Source organism: Carcharodon carcharias, chromosome 7, assembly GCF_017639515.1.
Source record: "Carcharodon carcharias isolate sCarCar2 chromosome 7, sCarCar2.pri, whole genome shotgun sequence".
NCBI lineage: Eukaryota > Metazoa > Chordata > Chondrichthyes > Lamniformes > Lamnidae > Carcharodon > Carcharodon carcharias.
Window position 1 is genome coordinate 169,394,888 of NC_054473.1, and position 19,813 is coordinate 169,414,700.

General features: G+C 41.8%; 1 protein-coding gene across 6 annotated transcripts in view; it reads left to right on the forward strand.

Moving 5' to 3' along the window:
- LOC121279622 (calcium-transporting ATPase type 2C member 2-like) overlaps positions 1-19,813 on the forward strand; it is a 72,179-nt gene that overhangs the window by 28,630 nt on the left and 23,736 nt on the right. For 5 of the 6 annotated variants that reach the window (XR_005943449.1, XM_041190792.1, XM_041190794.1 and 2 more), the window contains exons 7-12: positions 208-316; positions 5,085-5,234; positions 9,321-9,389; positions 13,871-13,946; positions 15,751-15,817; positions 18,803-18,838. Coding sequence is in view for 5 of the 6 variants with exons in the window: in XM_041190792.1 (XP_041046726.1) it covers positions 208-316; positions 5,085-5,234; positions 9,321-9,389; positions 13,871-13,946; positions 15,751-15,817; positions 18,803-18,838 (507 nt within the window). In the remaining variant the exon portion in view is untranslated. The remainder of the gene's footprint in view (positions 1-207; positions 317-5,084; positions 5,235-9,320; positions 9,390-13,870; positions 13,947-15,750; positions 15,818-18,802; positions 18,839-19,813) is intronic. The other variant, XM_041190793.1, reaches the window with a different exon arrangement.

Below are 19,813 nucleotides of genomic sequence, written 5' to 3' on the forward strand. Positions count from 1 at the left end.
GCTGCAAAATTTGTGGGCGTAAGTAGTGCACATCCGACAAAGTTGTGACTGCATATCAAGAGCAGATGCAAGGAAATACCTGGCAGTAATCTTTCAAAGAACAGGAACCAAGTAACGTTAAAGAGATGCCAACTTTTTATGGTGCTTAAGCTCTTATATCTCATAAGATACATGCTAATAGTAGTGTGCCTGTCTTCTTATTTGTAGTATTCGTGAAGGTAAACTGGAGCATGTGCTAGCGAGGGAACTTGTGCTGGGTGACACTGTATGCATTTCAGTTGGTGATCGAGTCCCTGCAGATGTCAGACTCTTTGAGGTTTGTTTTCTTTTGTGTTTTTACCATTCCAGCAGATTAGAAAATCAGCAGAATAACAACAGTTTATTAACTGGCAGCTCACCATCACCTTCTTCTCAAGGGCAATTAGGAATAGGTAACAAATGCTTGCCTTGCCAGCAACATTCACATCCCATGAATGAGTAAAGGAAAACTGGTCCATAATTAGGATTGATGATTATTAAATCAATAAATTAATTAATAAAATCAAGTCAGTCTGGAAGGGCATGGAAAAAGCAGAGGACAAAATTAATGACCAGGTGGCGGAAAAGGAAGCCCAACGAAAGGAAAAATCATCACTTGACCTTGAGCTGACACTATTTGCCTGTGCCAGCTATGGAAGGGACTGCCACTCATGAACAGTCCTCTACAGGCACAACAGGCATTGTTCAGTACAGAAGTGACATGCACTCTGGGCGCAGTCCATTGTCCCCCAAAATGGATGGCTACCTACAAAAAAAAATACATTTTCTGAATAGTACTATCTATTGAAGATAATGGCAAATAAAATATATTTTAACAATACATTTTAAAAATACATTTTCTGAACAGTACTATCTATTGAAAATAAGATGCTTTAATTCTGCAAATTTATGGAGAACTCAGAAATTTTTGGTGCAGGTGGGATAACGTTGTACGGCAGCCTCACATAATTTTGGACTGAAAATAGTGCACTACTGTCCTACTTATTTTCTCGGGTTTTCCCGGTATTTTTCTATGTGTGTTTTAGAAGCAGATGTAGGACTGTTATTAACAGTTGGAATATAAGCAAAAGATCTGACATACGATGAAGTAGATCTTAAAGATGGGTTGTATACATGACTGGTATAGAAAGAGGAGAAATGTCTGAAGTTGACTGGTTGATTCTGAAGCTTTCAATGCATGTGGTTCCAGATTCAGATCTTGTGAATACTAATGTACATAAGAGTAAATTTTATTTTCCAGTGTACATTCAGAGCAAACACCAGTTAATTATGCCTGCTTAAAGTTACCAGTGTATCAGTGCATACATCAGACCTTTTGTTTACTTGGCTCTAATTTAGAGTCAGTTTACAAAACAGCTTTTCTTTAAAAGCCTAAAGGAAGAGAACGTTCCTCTTCCAGCTACAGAGTTAGCTTAATGGGCCCATAGAACTTTGTTTGTTTTACAGGGTAATCATTTCAAATCAGAACAGAGTTTTATGGTCAGTTTCACTAAGTCCGTTTGCTATGTCTCTTTCCTGGCCCCCAGCAACTACCACCCCCCACAAGCACCAACCACTGCACCCCACCCCCCTCCACCCACCAGCACCCCAATCCTCCATGCAAAAAAAAATCTCGTGCTTCAGGAAAATCTGAAATGAGGGGTTTTCTCAACTTTTTTTAAGTTTGCAAAGTTCTTAATGTCTTGCACGTTGGCAGCTGAAATCAGAGGTTGGTTCTTATGGGCTTCCACCGGTGTGTTTGAAGGTGGAGAGGGACTTGTAAAATACAGAAATACCGTGCTTATCCTCTGCCCGCCACCTACCAGCCCACCCCTGACCTGCCTTCCATTTTACGGTGGGCATTAGAGGTGTCGAGTAGCTCATTTTCCCTTGTGCATATTGAGGCCCTTAAATGGCCAATTAAGTGCTTCATTCCACCCCAGCCATTATTTTACCCTTGGCAGGGGGAGGCCCAGGCCAAGTGGGCAGCCCTGCAGCTTTTACTGGCCAACCTGTTGTCAGGGAAGTTGGGGTTGGGGGGGGTGGGGGGGAGGGGGTCCCCTGTGCCCCTCAGAGGCATCCCTCAGCAAAGTCATACCCTCCCTCCCTTCCACCACCCCCCACCCCAACAAACCAAGCCCACCACCTCCTTCACTCTGCTTGCTGGAGTATGCCAGCCAGGCTTTGTCGATACTCCAGACTTACCTTCAGTCCAACTTACATAACCACCTCCTCTTCGGGTTCTGGCTGTAATCCCAGCCATGGCTACTGTTCGAGAGCTGCTGACCAAACGGATTCCACCCCAGATGAGGGAGGAAGCCTGTGCCTGACCCAATTAACACCTCACTGAGCGTAAAATGGCTGTGGGGCAGCCAGTTTTTGTGGGCGGTCTCCCATGTGAAATTTTAGTCGGAGGGGTGGGGAACCTGGCGCCCCCTAAAGTGCAGCGCCTGGTATCAGCTCAGCGCCATATAGTAAAATTTTGAGAGGCGTGGGTGCAGTCTCCATATAAAGGTTCTTGTGAAAAACTAAAGTGGGTAATGGATGTGATCCTGTGAAGCATAAGACAGTAAATCCATTTGGGGTGTTCAGATGATCAGTTTCCCTCATGCAGCATAAAGTGGTTTGTGTTTGTTGTCTAAACCTCGAATGGATTTACTGCCAATTTACTGAGAGGTTTTGATTATTATATTGTCATAAATTTTCCCTGTTCTTCTCTGTTGTTGCAAGAAACATGTTTAATCAGTTGTGTTTATAGTGCTCATAATGCTGGCAATGTGTTGCATGACACTGAATCTCAATTTTGTTTACACATGTAAGATTGAAGTATTAGCAGCTTGTTTTTTTAATGGTACCAAAGAAGGTCATTTTAAAGAGATTGACTTCAGTGTATTTTAAAGTCCAAAAATATTCTGGTGTATTAATGTTTATTCTTAAAGAAACAGCTTTTCCCAAGCCAAAGCATGTTGAAAAGGGTCCCTTCAAAAGTGTTTTTAAAAGATAGCCTATTATAACACTTTCCTCATCCCTTCCTCCCCTTACTTCAAGGCTGTAAAGTTTACTAATTATATACTGTTATAAGATGTGTGTGGTTTGGTGGGTCTCACGAAGAGGTTCTGAGTCTCATGTAGTTTAACAGTGAGTGTTTGTTAACTATTCATAACTATGTGCATAGTTACAGTATAAGGTCTAAGCTAGGAGCTATCTTCATGCTTGCCCCTACACACAAGTCCAGTACAAGACTGCCCTCTAGACTTGAGTCATGTGTCCCTTTACATCACAATGTGGGTGGTACTGTACCTAGTTCCATATTAACCCTTTCTATGCCAGACCCTTAAGCTACATACACTTAATGCATGCTATGATGGGCAGAATTTTGCCCTTGATGGGCAGGTGGGCCCCACCGGCTCGGCGGCGGGCAGCCGCCGAAACGGGCCCCGCTGGTATTTTGAGTGGGCGGGCCACCCAACGGGAAGCACTATGTGTTTCCTGTGCGGGGTGGGGGGGAAGGGATTCTCCAACTGTCAAAGTGCGCATGCGCGTGAAAGAGCGCATATCTCCCTGAGACAAAGCGCTGTCTCAGGGAGAGCGCTGAAAGTTTTATAAACTTAAAAAGTAGAAAAATAAAAAAATTATTAACATGTGCCCCTCATGTGACAATGTCACAAGAGATGGGACATGTTAATAAATATCACATAAAGTTTATTAAAGTTCTTTAAAACAGACATGAAACCTCATCCCGCCAGTGGATGTTTTTTCAGAAGCCCGCTGGGGCTCCTGGCCTGCCCACCAGCCTTAAGGTTGGACGGGCAGGGTCTTTAATTGGCTTAATTATCCTGTCATTGGCCTCAATTGGCCATTGACAGGTCGGTGGGCAGACAGCTGATTTCGCTGTCCGCCTGCCTTCCTGAAAATTTAGTTGGGGCGGGATGACATTGGGGGTTCCCCCCGATGTCATTTTCGCGTCGGCGAGCGGGCCCCGCCCCCAACTCGCCGACAGAAAAATTCTGGCCGATGTCTCTAATGATACATTGCGTTCATGTTGCCCTTTTCGTAGTCGTAGAATAGTACAGCAGAGAAGGAGGCCATTTTGGTCCTTCAGGTCTATGCTGGTTCTTTGAAGAGCAACCGAGTTAGTCCTACTCTCCTCCTCTTTCCCCATATCCTTGCAATTTTTTTCTCCATTTAGCTTTGGGAGCTTTGAATCTGTTTCCATCAGCCTATTGAACAGTGAATTCCAAATCCTAACCTCTCAATGCATAAAGAAGATTTTCTTCATGTTGCCTTTGATTATTTTGCCAACCAACTTAAGTCTGTGCCCTGTGGTTATGGACCCTTCAGCTATTGGAAATAATTTATCTTTGTTTACGCTGTCTAAACCTTTCATGATTTTGAACATATCTAATTCACAACAAAATGAATTTGTAAGTCTAAGTTGAAGGTGATAAATTGGAGTAGGGATTTGAGGGGGAGATGGTGGACAACAGAGAGGGGGATGGGCAAAGTACAAGAGAGGGAAGAAAGAAAAGGGGACGTGGTTAAGTGACGGGCAGAGAAAGTCCTAAGGGGGTCAAGAGAAGCATAAAAGAAAGTGAGATAGAAATAGTGGCCGGGATTTTCCAGCCCTGTCACAGGTGGGACCCATCGTGGGCAAGGCAACACCCCAGCCGGAAGTCCATTGATTTGCGGCAGGACCGGAAAATCCCGGCAGTGGGTGGGTGTGGAAAATCCCACCTCATGTGTTTTGAGTCCAGAGTGGCATCCAAATTGTACACACAACTGGACATACAGAAATGGTAATTGCATTGTAAATGCATAATTAATTCAATGGTAATGGTTTAATTTAGATCCTTGGGAAATTAATTTACAGTATACAGTTTTTTTTTTAAACTGCTGTATAAAGTGCATAATTCAGTGTTACAAACCTGTACTCCAACTAATGATTACAGTTTCCGTTATGCACCAGCTTTTTATTGACAAATAGCAATCTCCTATTAATTTTGAAAATGTTACATTTTGTTTCCATCTATATATTCAATCTGACTAGTTTATTGCTTTTAAATTAGGCTGTTGATCTGTTGATTGATGAGGCCAGTTTCACAGGGGAGTCAGAAGCTTGTAACAAAAGTGCTGCAACCTTGTCAGAAGCTGGGGATTTGACTTCTCTTCAAAACATTGCATTCATGGGAACCCTGGTACGATGTGGGAATGGAAAGGTATCTGTTTTAATAAATTACTGTTTTCTCAAGCTAAATGCAGACTTATGGCCAAAAAGAATTAAAAGGTCATGAGATATTGTGCCATTGAATAATTGCACTATTTGTCAGCTGTTCCTATTGTTTATTTTCCACTTCCCTTTTTAGCTTGCAACTTAACTTTCCGTCTTTCTCTCTCCTAAGAGAGAGTGGGCAGACAGCTGCTCTCAAACCTCTTTGTTGCTTATGAACTAGCCCCATGGAATGCACAAACCCCACACTGACTTGTTCAGGTGGGTCCTGCCTACCTGATTTATGATGCATAAGAAATAGCTTCAGCAACCTGTGGATCTGTTGTAACATGGCTCATGTTAGATTCAAATTTGTGCTTTTAAAACTCAGAAATATTATATCATGTAATAATTTAGTATTTTGCTTTGCTAATGTCGATCTCCCATCTAAACTCATTTTTAAAATACATGAGTAGCTTTCCAGCCATGCAAGTAGATAAAGAAACACTTCTTCCCCTTTTATATCTGCCACATAAATAAATATGTGCACAGAGTGTGCTGTAGGTGGATAAGCGAATAACCTCTTGCCCATAATTATATAAATGACTTTCCCTATGTGTTAGCTTAGATAGATTTCAAAGAGTCATGCTTTACATCATTTTGATTTTCCTCCACAACTTTATAGTTACTTTCACAATTTTCCTCTTGACTAATTTCCGGCAAATTTCCACCCTTCCCTTTTCATTATTTGATAGGGCTATAGACTTTTAAAACAGCAAGACTTGACACGAGTAAATGACCAATTTAACTAACGACTTGTAAATAAAAATTCTGTTTTTACGTCTCTACTCCATCAAACCTAGTGGTGTTCTTCAAGTGCGCTGAGAAACCTGCCATGACTACATTCTGGCGATCATGTGGTGCTGCTGAGATAGGCTGGTACTGGTGCATTCTGGGAGTTGTAGTCTGCTTCATTCAGTCGACCAAGCGATGGCTCTCCATGATTTCAAACTGGAGAAAAGCCTCCAATAGAGGGAAAAAAATGTTAGAAACATTTCAGATATGCCAAAGTAAGCTGCGTAAGTGAGCACAACTACGTTCTGAATTTTGCCCTTTTTAATACCAGAAACCTTATTTCCACGCAATGCCCTCAGTTTATTCAGAAAATGAAACAGCAGGCAAAAAGTTTGGCGAGAATGAATTGTTTTGCCCTCAGCCCCTTGCTATTTATGACTGCTTGTTTGCTGATTTGGGGTTGAGTTTTTGAACATTGGCAGATTTCATTGTCACAACATGTTTATCGGTCCATTCTTGACCTTATCTGCTGCTTTTCGAATGACATTTGAACTAGTCCAGAACCAATTTGACATTCACTCTTGTTTATGTGTGCACAAGAGTATTATGTGACTTAATAAAAATTCAATCAATTCATATTTTTGCTGTTTTAGTCACATTGTAACATCCTGTGTACGTGTTGACTGCTGCTTTGCAAGATAAACATTTTAAAGACTCAAGTCTACTATGATCTCTTAATTTTTCAGCTTTATCCTTGACTATTTTGATACCATTCATGGAGCACTTGTGCCTCTCATTTTTCTGCCTACAGTATTTTAGCCTTGTCTACATTACATCACATTTCATTTGCCTTTTGTTCCACCCACTTGCATAACTTGCCCCAAACCATGTCGCAGTGTCTGAGCTGCCTCTTCAAAGTCAACTGATTCTCCTAGTTTGATATAAACTACAGTAAATTTCTGATTCAAAAATAGTTTCACTTAGAAATAGTAGGCCCACAGTACTGTACTCTGAGACACCCATTCCACTCCAAGTGACCTGTTCTCCAACCATGCCCGATTCTCCAGATACTGCAACCCCACCCCACAACATAAATCCTCCAGGTACCCATAGCTTTCCCCTCTTCAGGGCATTTCTTATCCATTTCCAAGATTTATCCTGAATTCTCACCACCTTGATCTTAACTAGTGACATTTCATGCAGAATACTTATGGCAAATGCTTTTTTGAGGTTTGGGCTTTCAACGGTCCATTTAAGGTATCAGTTCTGCAGAACCAATGAGGCTCATCAAGCTAGTTACTTCCTAAATCTGGATTGGTTGATAGTCAAACATACTAATTAGGAGCAGGAGTAGGCCACTCGGCCCTTCGAGGCTGCTCCACCATTCAATAAGATCATGGTTGATCTGACTGTAACCTCAACTCCACATTCCTGCCTGCCCCTAGTAACCTTTCATCCCCTTGATTATCAGGAATCTATTTACTTCTGTCTTAAAAATATTCAAAGACTCTGCTTCCACCACCTTTTGAAGAAGAGAGTTCCAAAAAACTCATGACCCTCAGAGAAAATTTCTCCTCATCTCTGTCTTTCATGGGTGACCTCTTACTTTTAAACAGTGACCCCTAGTTCTAGATTCTGCCACAAGAGGAAACATCTTCTCCAGATCCACCTTGTCAAGACCCCTCAGGATTTTATGTTTCACTCAAGACGCCTCTTACTCTCCTAAACTCTAGCGGAAATAAGCCGAGCTTGTCCAATCTTACCCCATAAGACAATCCACCCCTTCCAGGTATTATTCTAGGAAACCTTCTTCTCTGAGCTACGTCTAATGTATCTACATCCTTCTTTAAATAAGGAGACCAATACTGTACACAATGGTCCAGATGTGGTTTCATCAATGCCCCGTATAACTGAAGCATAACATCCCTACTTTTGTATTCAATTCCCCTCACAATAATCAATAGTATTCTATTAGCTTTCCTAATTACTTGCTGTGCCTTTTGTGATTCATGCACTAGGACACCTAGCTCCCTCTGCATCTCAGAGCTCTGCAATCTCCCACCATTTAGATAATATGTTTTTTAGCCAAACTGGACAATTTCACATTTTCCCACATTATACTCTATTTGCTAGATCTTTGCCCACTCACTTAACCTATCTATATCCCTTTTTATAGTTTTCTTATGTCCTCTTCACATCTTTCTTTCCTACCTATCATTGTGTCACCAGCAAACTTAGCAACCAAAACTCCTGTTCCTTCATCCAAATCATTTATATAAATTCTAAAAGGTTTGGGCCCCAGCACTGATCCCTGTGGCACACCACCTGTTACATCTTTCCAACCAGAAAAAGGCACATTTATCCCATCCTTTATTTCCTGTTAGCTAGCCAATGTTCTATCCATGCCAAGATGTTACCCACTACACCATGAGCTTTTATTTTTTGCAATAACCTTTGTGGCACCTAATCAAATACCTTGTGGAAATCTAAGTGCAGCACATCCACCGGTTCCTCTTTATCCACAGCACACGTTACTTCTTCAAAGAACTCCAATAAATTGGTTAAGCATGGTTCCCCTTTCATATGTTGACTCTGCCTGATTACCTTGAATTTATCCAAGTGCCCTGCTATAAAGTCTTTAGTCATAGCTTCTAACATTTTCCCTATAACAGATGTTAAGTTAACTATCCTGTAGTTTCCTGCTTTCTGTCTCCCTCCTGTAATTTCCTGCTTTCTGTCTCCCTCCCTTTTTGAATAAAGGAGTTACATTCACTATTTTCCAATCTAATGGAACCTTCCCTGAAGCTAGGGAATTTTAGAAAATTAAAACCAATGCATCAACTATATCACTAGCCACTTCTTTTAAGAACATTTTAAGACATTCACTATGTTTTATACAGATAATCCTTAAATTTGTTCCTGATCAATTCTATTATGCTCTATATTTGATCAACAGTTTATAACTGTCTCAACAGAATAATGTAGAAGGATACTGCATCAATGCTGTATTTTACATGGTTATATTGTTGCCGAAATTCTATTATGCAGAATGTCATCTCTGTGCAGGACTGATGGAGGAATGGGCTGCTAGATGATTATTCTGAAATGTCACAACATTCTTTTTAAACATTATTTCTGGCACAAGATCACCTGACTGACCAACAAACAATTGCAAAGATTAAGAAATCCATTCAGAATCAGTTTTACATTTCACCAATAGTTTAGATGGATATTGCTGAAAATCTACATATGTTGTGTGCTTTTGTGGAGTGTTTTTTTTTTGCTTGTTTCTTGTGTCCAGGGCATTGTGATTGGAACTGGTGAAAACTCTGAATTTGGAGAAATTTTTAAAATGATGCAAGCTGAAGAGGTAAGTATTTGAATATTCATTTTTTTTAGTACCTTATCTGATAGATGACTGTCAAAACAGATTACATATTCAGGCAACAGGATAGCTTGGCCTTGAGCTTATCCTCCCACCTTGTTTCGTTTTCTATGAATAGACCCTCTAGGGCAGAATTTTGCCCTCGGATGGCGGGCGGGCCCCACCAGCTTGGCAGTGGGCAGACAGCCGACCCCCGCCACCGAAACGGGGCCTGCTGCCATTTTGAGTGGGTGGGCCAATTAAGGCCTGCCCAGCAGCATCCCCGACAGGAAGCGTTATGCGTTTCCTGTTCCGGGGGGTGGGGGGTGGATTCCCTATCTGTCAAAGTGCACACTGCTCCCTGAGTCAAAGTGCTGTCTCAGCGAGTTCACTGACAGGTAAGTAAAATCTAAGAATAGAAAATTAAAATTATTAACGTGTCCCCCTCATGTGACAATGTCACACAAGATGGGACATGTTAATAATAAACACTTAAAATTTATTATATTTTTAAAAAAACAGACATGAAACTTCATCCCATCAGTGGATGAAGTTTCATGAATAATCTGCAGCCCACTGGGGCTCCTGGCCTGCCCACCAGCCTTAAGGTTGGACGGGCAGGTATTTAATTATCTTAACTAGCGTGTCAATGGCCTCAATTGGCCATTGACAGGTCAGTGGGCGGACAGCTGATTTCGCTGTCCGCCCGCCTTCCTAAAACTTTAAAGGGACCGGGATGACGTCGAAGATTCCTCCCGACGTCATCCCGCGTCATTTTCCCCTCGGCAAGCGGGCCCTGCCCCCAAATCGCCGAGGGGAAAATCCTGGCCATGTTAAAACTGTGGTTGTTGGATGTGTATGATTGTAATGTGTAACTCTGTAAATAAATGCTTATAGAAGTGTGTAAAGATTAGCTTTAGTTCTATCCTTTACCAACTTACATTGGAATATAACAACAATAACCCACTTCCCATTGACCATCCAGTGTTGCCGTTGAACACTCCAATATCAAGCATAACATTATTCAGATTGGCAAATTATACTAAATATGATGACTATTATTGATTTTATTTTCACACCGTAGTCCAAAAAGGGAGAATAACACATAAAAAGGTCAGATAACACATCAGGATTTAAAAGGAGCACCACTACGGAGCTTTTTTTAAGCAATTAAAAGACTCATCTGAGAGGCTACATAAGTACATCAATTATGTGTTCATACTGATGTGTGTTTTATTTTGTGATGCTTTTCCTGGAACTAACAGTGTCACTCCAGAGAATCAGCATCAGTTTAAGCTTATACTTGTTAGAGTTTAGAAGGATGAGAGGAGATCTAATTGAGGTACATAAGATGCTAAAGGGGATAGACAATGTAGACATGGAGCGGATGTTTCCCCTTCTGGGGTATTCTAAAATGAGAGGCTATAGTTTTAGGCTAAGGAGTGGTAGATTTAAATCAGAGATGACGAGGAATTACTTTTCTCAAAGGATCGTGAATCTGCGCAATTCACTACCTCAGAGTGCAGCGGATGCCAGGACACTGAATAAATTTAAGGAGGAGACAGACATGTTTTTAATTAGTAATGGGTTGAAAGGTTATGGGGAGAGGGCGGGAAATTGGAGTTGAGACCAAAATGAGATCAGCCAAGATCGTAATGAATGGCGGGGCAGGCTCGAGGGGCTGAATTGCCTACTCCTGCTCCTAGTTCTTATGTTCTTTTGTGATCCATTATTAAAGGGGAAAAATGCACTTATTGTCTTTCTGGGCCTATTTTTGACTAATAATAGTTTCTTAACATCCTATGCCACTAAAAATGAGAGAAAACAATTGGATGGCATAGTGGATTAGTATCCAACCTTTTACCCCTGGAACTTTGGTTCACATTCATTCTGGACTGTTGGGATGAAAGTCTCCTCAATCTACTGGTTCTAAAGGTCCACTCAGTTTCTAATGGGCATTGGCCTACAACACAAAATTGTCTCTCAATTCATAATTATTGGCAATCTCACACAAGACCATTGGGGTGGAAAGTGGAAAATTTGTTACACTGGTGCACAATTGTGTTTTTTTTTAAAGTTGGTGGTGACTCATCTTGTGGGGGAATAAAAGGAGCTTTACTCAGCATCTGGCTGCACACTACTGACTGATGAAGGCCTGATACGGTGTCAATGGGTGCTTGAAGTGTGATTTTTATTCCCCACCTCAAATATTTCTTGCCTTGGATTAAAAGCAAAAGAAAAAAGAAATTGGAAGACTAAATTTTCCTATGGCATTTTACATTTTAATTTTCCACATCCATATTCTTCTTGGAAAGGTAGCAAACTTTGATGTTTCTTCTACTTTGTTCTCTTAAAAGACGTATTTCTGATGCAAAGGGTTAAATTTTCCTGATCTTGTGGTAGTGGGTGTGGTGATGAGGGGGTTGGGGGTGGAGCAGGAAAATAAAGAGGAGCCATGTTGGGATGACTTCCTTATGCATCCCCGCTGCCAGGGACATGCCCCAGGGATGGCCTGAGAAGCAGCTTGGCTGCCCACTCCACAGAGATGGGTAGCCAATTAACATTGTCCCAAATGGGGTGATTTTGTAGCCTTGCCAGCTTTTTACTGGCATCGGTGCTGCCTCCAGTCCAATCGAGCCTTCCTTTTTTTTAAAATTCATTTATTGTGGGATGTTTACGTCACTGGCTGGGCCAGCATTTATTGCCCATCCCTAGTTGCCCTTGAGAAGGTGGTGGTGAGCTGCCTTCTTGAACCGCTGCAGTTCATGTGTTGTAGGTACACCCACAGAGCTGTTAGGAAGGGAGTTCCAGGATTTGGTCCGGCAACAGTGAAGGAACAGCGATATGTTTCCGAGTCAGGATGGTGAGTGGCTTGGGGGGGGGAGAAATTCCAGGTGGTGGTGTTCCCATGTGTCTGTTGCCCTTGTCCTTCTACATGGTAGCAGTCGTGGGTTTAGAAGGTGCTATCTAAGGAGTCTCAGTGAGTTCCTGCAGTGCATTTTGTAGATGGTACACACTGTGCAACAGTGTGTTGGTGGTGGAGGGAGTGAATGTTTGTTGATGGGGTGTCAATCAAATGGGCTGCTTCATTCTGTATAGTGTCAAGCTCCTTGAGTATTGTTGGAGCTGCACTCACCCATCACACTCCTGACTTGCGCCTTTTAGATGGTGGACAGGCTTTGGGGAGTCAGGAGGTGAGTTACTCACCATAGAATTCCCAGCTTCTGACTTGCTCTTGTAGCCACAGTATTTATATGGCTAGTCCAGTTCAGTTTCTGGCCAATGGTAACTCCCAGGATGTTTCAATGATGGCAATGCCATTGAATGTTAAGCGGCAATGGTTAGATTCTCTCTTGTTCTAGATGGTCATTGCCTGGCACTTGTGTGGCACAAATGTTACTTGCCACTTGTCGGCCCAAACCTGTCCAGGTTTTGCTGCATTTGGATGTGGACTGGTTCATTATCTGAGGTGTCACAAACGGTGCTGAACATTGGTGCAATCATCAGCATTTCAGAGGGCAATTAAGATTCAAACAGATTGCTGTGGGTCTGGAGTCACATGTAGGCCAGACCAGGTAAGGACAGCAGATTTCTTTCCCAAAGGGCATTAGTGAACCAGATGGGTTTTTATGACAATCATCATTGGATTTTTAATTCCAGATTTTTTTATTGAATTCAAATTTCAGTATCTGCCACAGTGGGATTCAAGCCTGGGTCCCCTGTGTTTAATAGATGGATATCCATTTACTGAATCAGGCAGCTGAAGACATTCTGTGAATCACAACTGTTTAATTGTTAAACTTCAATTCAGAACAAATTTCCAATTTCCACTCTTCCATTCTGGATCCGGTCCTTGTCCAGGAGCTAACCAACTACTCGGGAAAAACCCAGCTCTTGAGTACAAACTTCCATGAGCATCGCCTACTCTCAATTCACTCTGAAGTTGGTTCTGCTTCACTCTTAAAGGTACCTGTATTTCTAACATTGTCACCCTGGTCCAGTGACAGTACCACTACATCACCACCTCCTTTGCGGCAGATGGGAGTGCCATTGGAGCCAGAAACTCCATGGGAAGAATTTTCCCATTAAATGATATGCAGAGGCATCAGGCGGGCGTCCCGGCATCACCCCGTGTCATTTAGATTTTCAGTTCGGCAGGTGCGCAGCCGACTCGGATGCACGCCCGCTAAACTGTCAAAGGCCTTAAGGTTGGACGGGCAGCGCTCTTAAGTACTTTAATTAATTCCTTAATGACTTTAACAGGCCCTTAACATTTCGGCGGGTGCGCAGCGAACTCCAGCACACATCCACCAAACGAAATATTGCGAGGCGTGCCCAACGTCATCGCGCACCATTTTACACGTCAGCGTATCGGGCCCGCTCCCACACGCCGACCGGAAGATTCTGCCCCAAAAATTCATAATTGTAAACAATGAAAGATATTTAAGCCTATAATCTGTCAAATATTGATTTTTTTTTTTGTCTAGGCTCCAAAGACCCCCTTACAAAAAAGTATGGACAATCTAGGGAAACAATTATCACTCTTTTCTTTTGCAGTTATTGGTAAGTTGGACAATGCACAACTTTAATTTTCTTTGTGAACTAGAAATAAATTCATTGTCATTTCTATGAATTTTTTTAAGTAGGTTAACATCAAAACTACTATTTAATAATATTAGATCTTGCAGATTTGTAACAGCTTGTTGTCTCCGCTCAGACTTGACTCTGGGCCAACTAGGGGAGAAATCCAGCATGTGGATATGTTTTGCACCTGAAAACAGGTGCCTCATGGTTGAAGGTTGGGTGAGCATCTTGTTGCCACACATGATGTGAATAAACATGAATTAGGTGTGTTCACAGAGGGTTGGGTTTCAGTTTCTGTTCAAGGTTTAACTTATCCTTGCCACCACACCACCACCTGTCACGTGGAGTTAAAATTTATACACCCTGCTGTATCTCACAACCACCTCTCTCAGCCCTTCCATCATCTCTAAAATGTAAGACTGATTGTCAGACATCCAGTCATGGATGAGCAGAAATTTCTTCCAATTAAATATTAAGAAGACTGAAGTTATTGTCTTCAACCCCACTACAAACTTCACTCCCTAGCTACTGACTCCATCCCTATCCCCGCAACTGGCTGATGCCAAACCGGACTTTTGCAACCTTGGTGTTCTATTTGACTTTGATAAGCTTCCAGCCACATATGAAAGGCATCACTAAGACCTCTGTAACATCACTGACTTGCACCCCGCCCCACCCAATCCCACACTCAGCTTATCTACTGTTGAAACCCTCCTCTAAGTTTTTGTTACCCCTAGACTTGACTATTCTGATGCATTTGGCTAGCCTCCCACATTGTACCCCTGTAAACATGGCATCACCCAAAACTCAGCTGTCTGTGTCCTAACTCGCACCAAGTCCTGTTCACCTATCAACCCTGTACTTACTGATTGACATTGGTACTTTGTTAAGCAACACCTCAATTTTAACCTTCTGACCCTTGTTGTCAAATCCCTCTGGTCTCGTCTTTCCCTATTGCTGTAATCTCTTCAAGCTCCACAACCCTCTGAGATCTCGGTGCTCCTCTAATTCTGGTCTCTTGAGCATCCCTGATTTTTATCACTTCACCATTGGTGGCCATGCCTTCAGGTGTCAAGACCCTAAGCTGTAGAATTTCTTCCCTAAACTTGCCTGGTTCTCTACCTCTTGTTCTTCCTTAAAAGCTATCCCTTTGGTCAAGCTTTTGATCATCAGCCCTAATATCTCCTTATGTGGCTTGCTGTCATACTTGTTTTATAATTCCTCTGTTAAGTGCCTTGGAATGTTATATACATGTTATATAAACACAAGTTATTCATGTACTTATTTACAACAGCTTAAACCTGTGTCCTTAAATGGACGGTTTAATTTATATAAAGGTTCGGTTTATTATTAGAACAATAATATGATATACATAATATAATACTCCTGTCATAATAAAACATCATTATATTCTCATTTGCTGTAAGTATTGACATGGGAGATTGACTTGTAACATTGAAAATTGGTAGAAAACTCTGAATTTAGCCCAAAGAGGTGCCTTGCTTAAAATTTCCCAAATGAAATTCACCTGGATACCTTTTTTCTTGTTTCTGGTTAAATGCAGTTCTGCTAATAATGATCAGAGCTTGAAACTGCAAATGGAAATAAATCAATGGGAGTGAATTTTCTTTGTGCTTCTTCTATCCGGTGGCTGTAGCTTCACTGTTGCTGAATTCACAGCCTTGGAATGGGAGGAGTTCCCAGGAAATTCACTTCTAATGTCTTAATTAATTAATTTTGACACTTTTTTTTAATATAAAAATGTAAATATTGTTTTCTACAGGTTTAATGATGCTGATTGGTTGGTTACAAGGGAAGCACCTCCTTGGCATGTTTACTTTAGGAGTTAGGTAAGAACATAAATGCCCCTTTCAGGCTAATAGGGCAGAATCTTCTGGCTAGCGTTGCGGGTGGAGGAGTCCGCACGCCAGCGCTTAAAATGTTGTGCGAGCTTCCCCGATGTCAGCGGCGGCATCATAATATTTCGGTCAGCGGGCGCGCTGTACAGCGGGATGCGCGCCCGCCATTAATTAAAGGCCTCGTTAAGGCCCTTAACTTGCCGATCTTCGACGATTTTGAGGGGCCCGTGCAAACTTCGGCTCAGCGCACGGGGCCCAGTGGGCAGGCGGGTAGGTGATTTTTTTTTTTTACAAACCTCATCCAGTGGCAAGATGATGTTTGATAGCGGTTTTAAAAACGTTTAATTAAGTGTTTGTGTTCTTCACTGACATGTCCCATCTCGTGTGACATTTTCACATGAGGGGGATATGTTGATGAATTTTTTAAATTGTTCCTATTTCTGTCGAAGGGTCATGAGGACTCGAAACGTCAACTCTTTTCTTCTCCGCCGATGCTGCCAGACCTGCTGAGTTTTTCCAGGTAATTCTGTTTTTGTTTTCTATTTTTTTTATATTTGCCAGCCTTTCAGCGCTTTCCCTGAGGCAGCACTTAGTCTCAGGGAGATGAGCGCTCTTTCGTGCGCATGCGTGAAAGAGTGGACTCTGACAGTTGGGGAATCCCCCCCTGCCCGCACAGGAAGCGCATAGCAGGCCTTAATGGGTCGCCCACTTTAAAAAGGTGGTGGGGCCCGTTTCGGCGGCGGAGATCAGCTGCCCACCCACCGCTGAGCCGGTGGGGCCCGCCCGCCCATCAAGGGCAAAATTCTGCCCGTACAGTTTAATGTGCTCGAAAACCAATAACGATGGTGATAGATCATGTTATTGCTAAGAATTTTACTGGCCTTTGATCATTTTAGCTGCAGGTGATAATGCATGAGAAAATAATTATCATTTTTTTTTGTTTCAGCAGCGTATTTAGAAGCAGAATTGTTATTAACAGATAAGTGGAATTGATCCCAAAATAGAGCTTGTAGAGCAGGCCAGTTGGCTACAGGCAGTCCAGTGGGTCCAGAGTAAGGAGAAAAATTATTGGTGAAAACAGGACATTAAAAGTTCTTTCAAACAAAGAAAGTGGATGAATTTATTTAATCTTTCATTCTCTATCCAAAGTGGCTTTAAACTATTCACCCCTGAGATCATGAAAAGTTTTCATTACTTACAGTTGAATTGGTACGCATTCTATAAATATGATTGATTCTTTTTTTTTATTGAGTTTGTGTTGTTTTTTTCTCCTTTATTTGTTGTGTAACCTGTTTTTGTGTATGTGGTGATGCTTTCCCAGCCTAGCTGAATGGCTCCTAAAGCTACAATTTTTATTACAGTTACTATTCATTTGAATAGTTTTTGGTGAGTTTATAGTGTCAATTTTTAAATGTCTTCCTCCTCCCATTTCTCTAAACTTTGGTCCACCTCTTGCTTATGGTGGTACCTGTATTATCAGAATTAGAATTTTGCAAAACTCTCCGCTTACATATTTGAAACATTGGTCTGTATTATTTTCTTTGTGTTGGAGTTACTACATTGCATAGTCTGCCATTATCTTTCCAGTATACATGTAATGGAGTCCAGGTGGCAGATTTTTTTATCTTCAAGATTACAGGTACAATATTTTAACACCACGTGTAAAGGGTGTGTAAGCAATCTCATTATCAGTGCATTCTGGACATTGGAAGAGACCCAATTCATTAAAACCATGAGCTTTGGTGACTCCTCTGGTTAGGCGCATAGATGGTTACAAATACATAAAGGTGAAGCCTATGATCATGAATTCTCTTGAAAGATACCCTGGTGAGGGCCTCCATCTTAATTTCATTAATCAATATTGCCTAGCAGCTGAACACAAAAAAGTCTCAGCTTGAAATCTCTGCTAGTTAAGTGATGGAAATTCGTGTTCAAATTCTGGAAGACCATTTATCAAGAACATGGGTAGTACATGCAGTCCCTTCTGCTCTGCACTAGCTGAAATCAATGATTTTCATCTGTAATTACACAGCACAAGAATTCCTTTCGATGTATTGTTCACTCTTTCCCTTAGAATGTCAACTCCATTGGTGCTAATGGGTAGACTTTCCTTTACTAGAAACTGATTTAGTATTCTTTCCTGACATGTGGGGCAGAATTTTGCACTAGATTGGCGGGTGGGCCCCACCAAACTCCGCCGCCATTTTAAGTGGGCGGGCCAATTAAGGACCACCCAGCGGTCTGCCATTGTACTTCCTGTTGTGGGAGGGAGGGGTGGGGGGAGAACTCCCTAACTGTCAGAGTGCGCTCTTTTGCACATGTGCCCAAAAGAGCACACTGCTCCCTGAGACTATGTGCTGTCTCAGGGAGATCACTGACAGTGCTTCAAAGTGTCAAAATAGAAAAATAAAAAAAAAATTAACATGTCCCCTTCATGTGATAATGCCGGGGGTTCCTCCTGATGTCATCCCGCATCATTTTCCCATCGGCGAGCAGGCCCCGCCCCCAAATCGCCGACCGGAAAATTCAGGCCGTGGAATTGGAATGGTCAGTAGTGATTATTTAAGAGTCTTTAGTGTATAGAATCAGAGGGTAAAAAAGGCAGATAGTATGATTTTAATTATTGACCAGGACCTCACATAATGGAAGTTAGAATGTGCTGAGCTAACCTATACTGGTAAAAATAATTCTTTTAAGGGATCTAGGCCATGGATTGGTTGAACATCAGAGGACCAAACTGTAGGCATATCTTTACATGGCCTCACTAAACAACTTTTGGCTGCCTACACTGCTCATGGAATGTTGGAACACATTAGTTTTGGAACTTTAAGTTGTTGCAAATCTTTTTGGCAGCCGTGTTCTCTTCTTTTGTGAAGTTCACCAAAAATGGGGTATTTGTATGGGATTCAAAGGGACAGAAAACTCCATCATGGAGTTGTTGATAACCTGGGTATTTCCTTTTCTTTCTAATTGCAGTGTTCAATGTCACTTCGAAATTTCAGAACTATTGAGGTAACTATTAGTTACCTTCTTTGCTAAGCAATTAGCTTTTGGTTAGCTTGTAGAAAAGGGTGCACTCATAACAAAGGGTATTTAATAATTTGCAGTGGCTTACAGGAGCTGTATTATGAGTGATCAGACTAAAGTAACCATTCACAAGAATGCTAATTGCTTAGCACAAAAGATGAGATTGGAAATATCTGATTGACCCCATCATTTGGGGCCAGGATCTTTAGTTCGGCGAGCAGAGGGGGTGCAGGGCCTTAAGGTTGGCGGGCAGGCCGGGAGCCCTGGTGGGCTTCAGAAAAAGCATGAAGCCTCATCCATGGGCGGGATGAGGTTTCGTCAGGGTTTTCAAAAATTTTATAGATGTTTGATTGAAAGTGATGAACATGTCCCAACTCATGTGACAGTGTCACATGAGGGGACATGTCAGGGAAATTTTTTTGTGCACCTTTACCATTTTTAAATTTGGCACCAATCTCCCTGAGGCAGCACTTAGCCTCAGGGAGATTTATGCGCTCTGTTGTACACACATAATAGGCCCTTAATAGGCCCGCCCATGTAAAACATAAGTAAGGGACCTCTCAAAGCTGTACTTAAAACCTCTTGGGAGTATTCAAGAGCTTTGCAAGGGTAGATTATAATACAACATGTTGTGATACTAAGAGATGCAGCAGGATCCATGGATTGCATTTTGAGCCAAGGGCATGGAAGTTGTCAGATAATTAGCTTAAGTAGTTGCCTGTAGTTAGTGAAAGCCTGACGTCATCCATAATCGAAAAGGATTCCTCTGGGCAGGTGCTGGTGACTGATATGTAGGGATATAACTGCAATGAAGAAAAGACAAGCTAGTCACCGAGTTGTATTCAGAAAGATATAAATTACACATTTTTCTGTATTGCCTGGTGTAATTTATATGGTATTGGATACTACACCATGAGAAGGATGTTATTGCTGTTGAGAGGATGCAAAGTGAAGCAACAA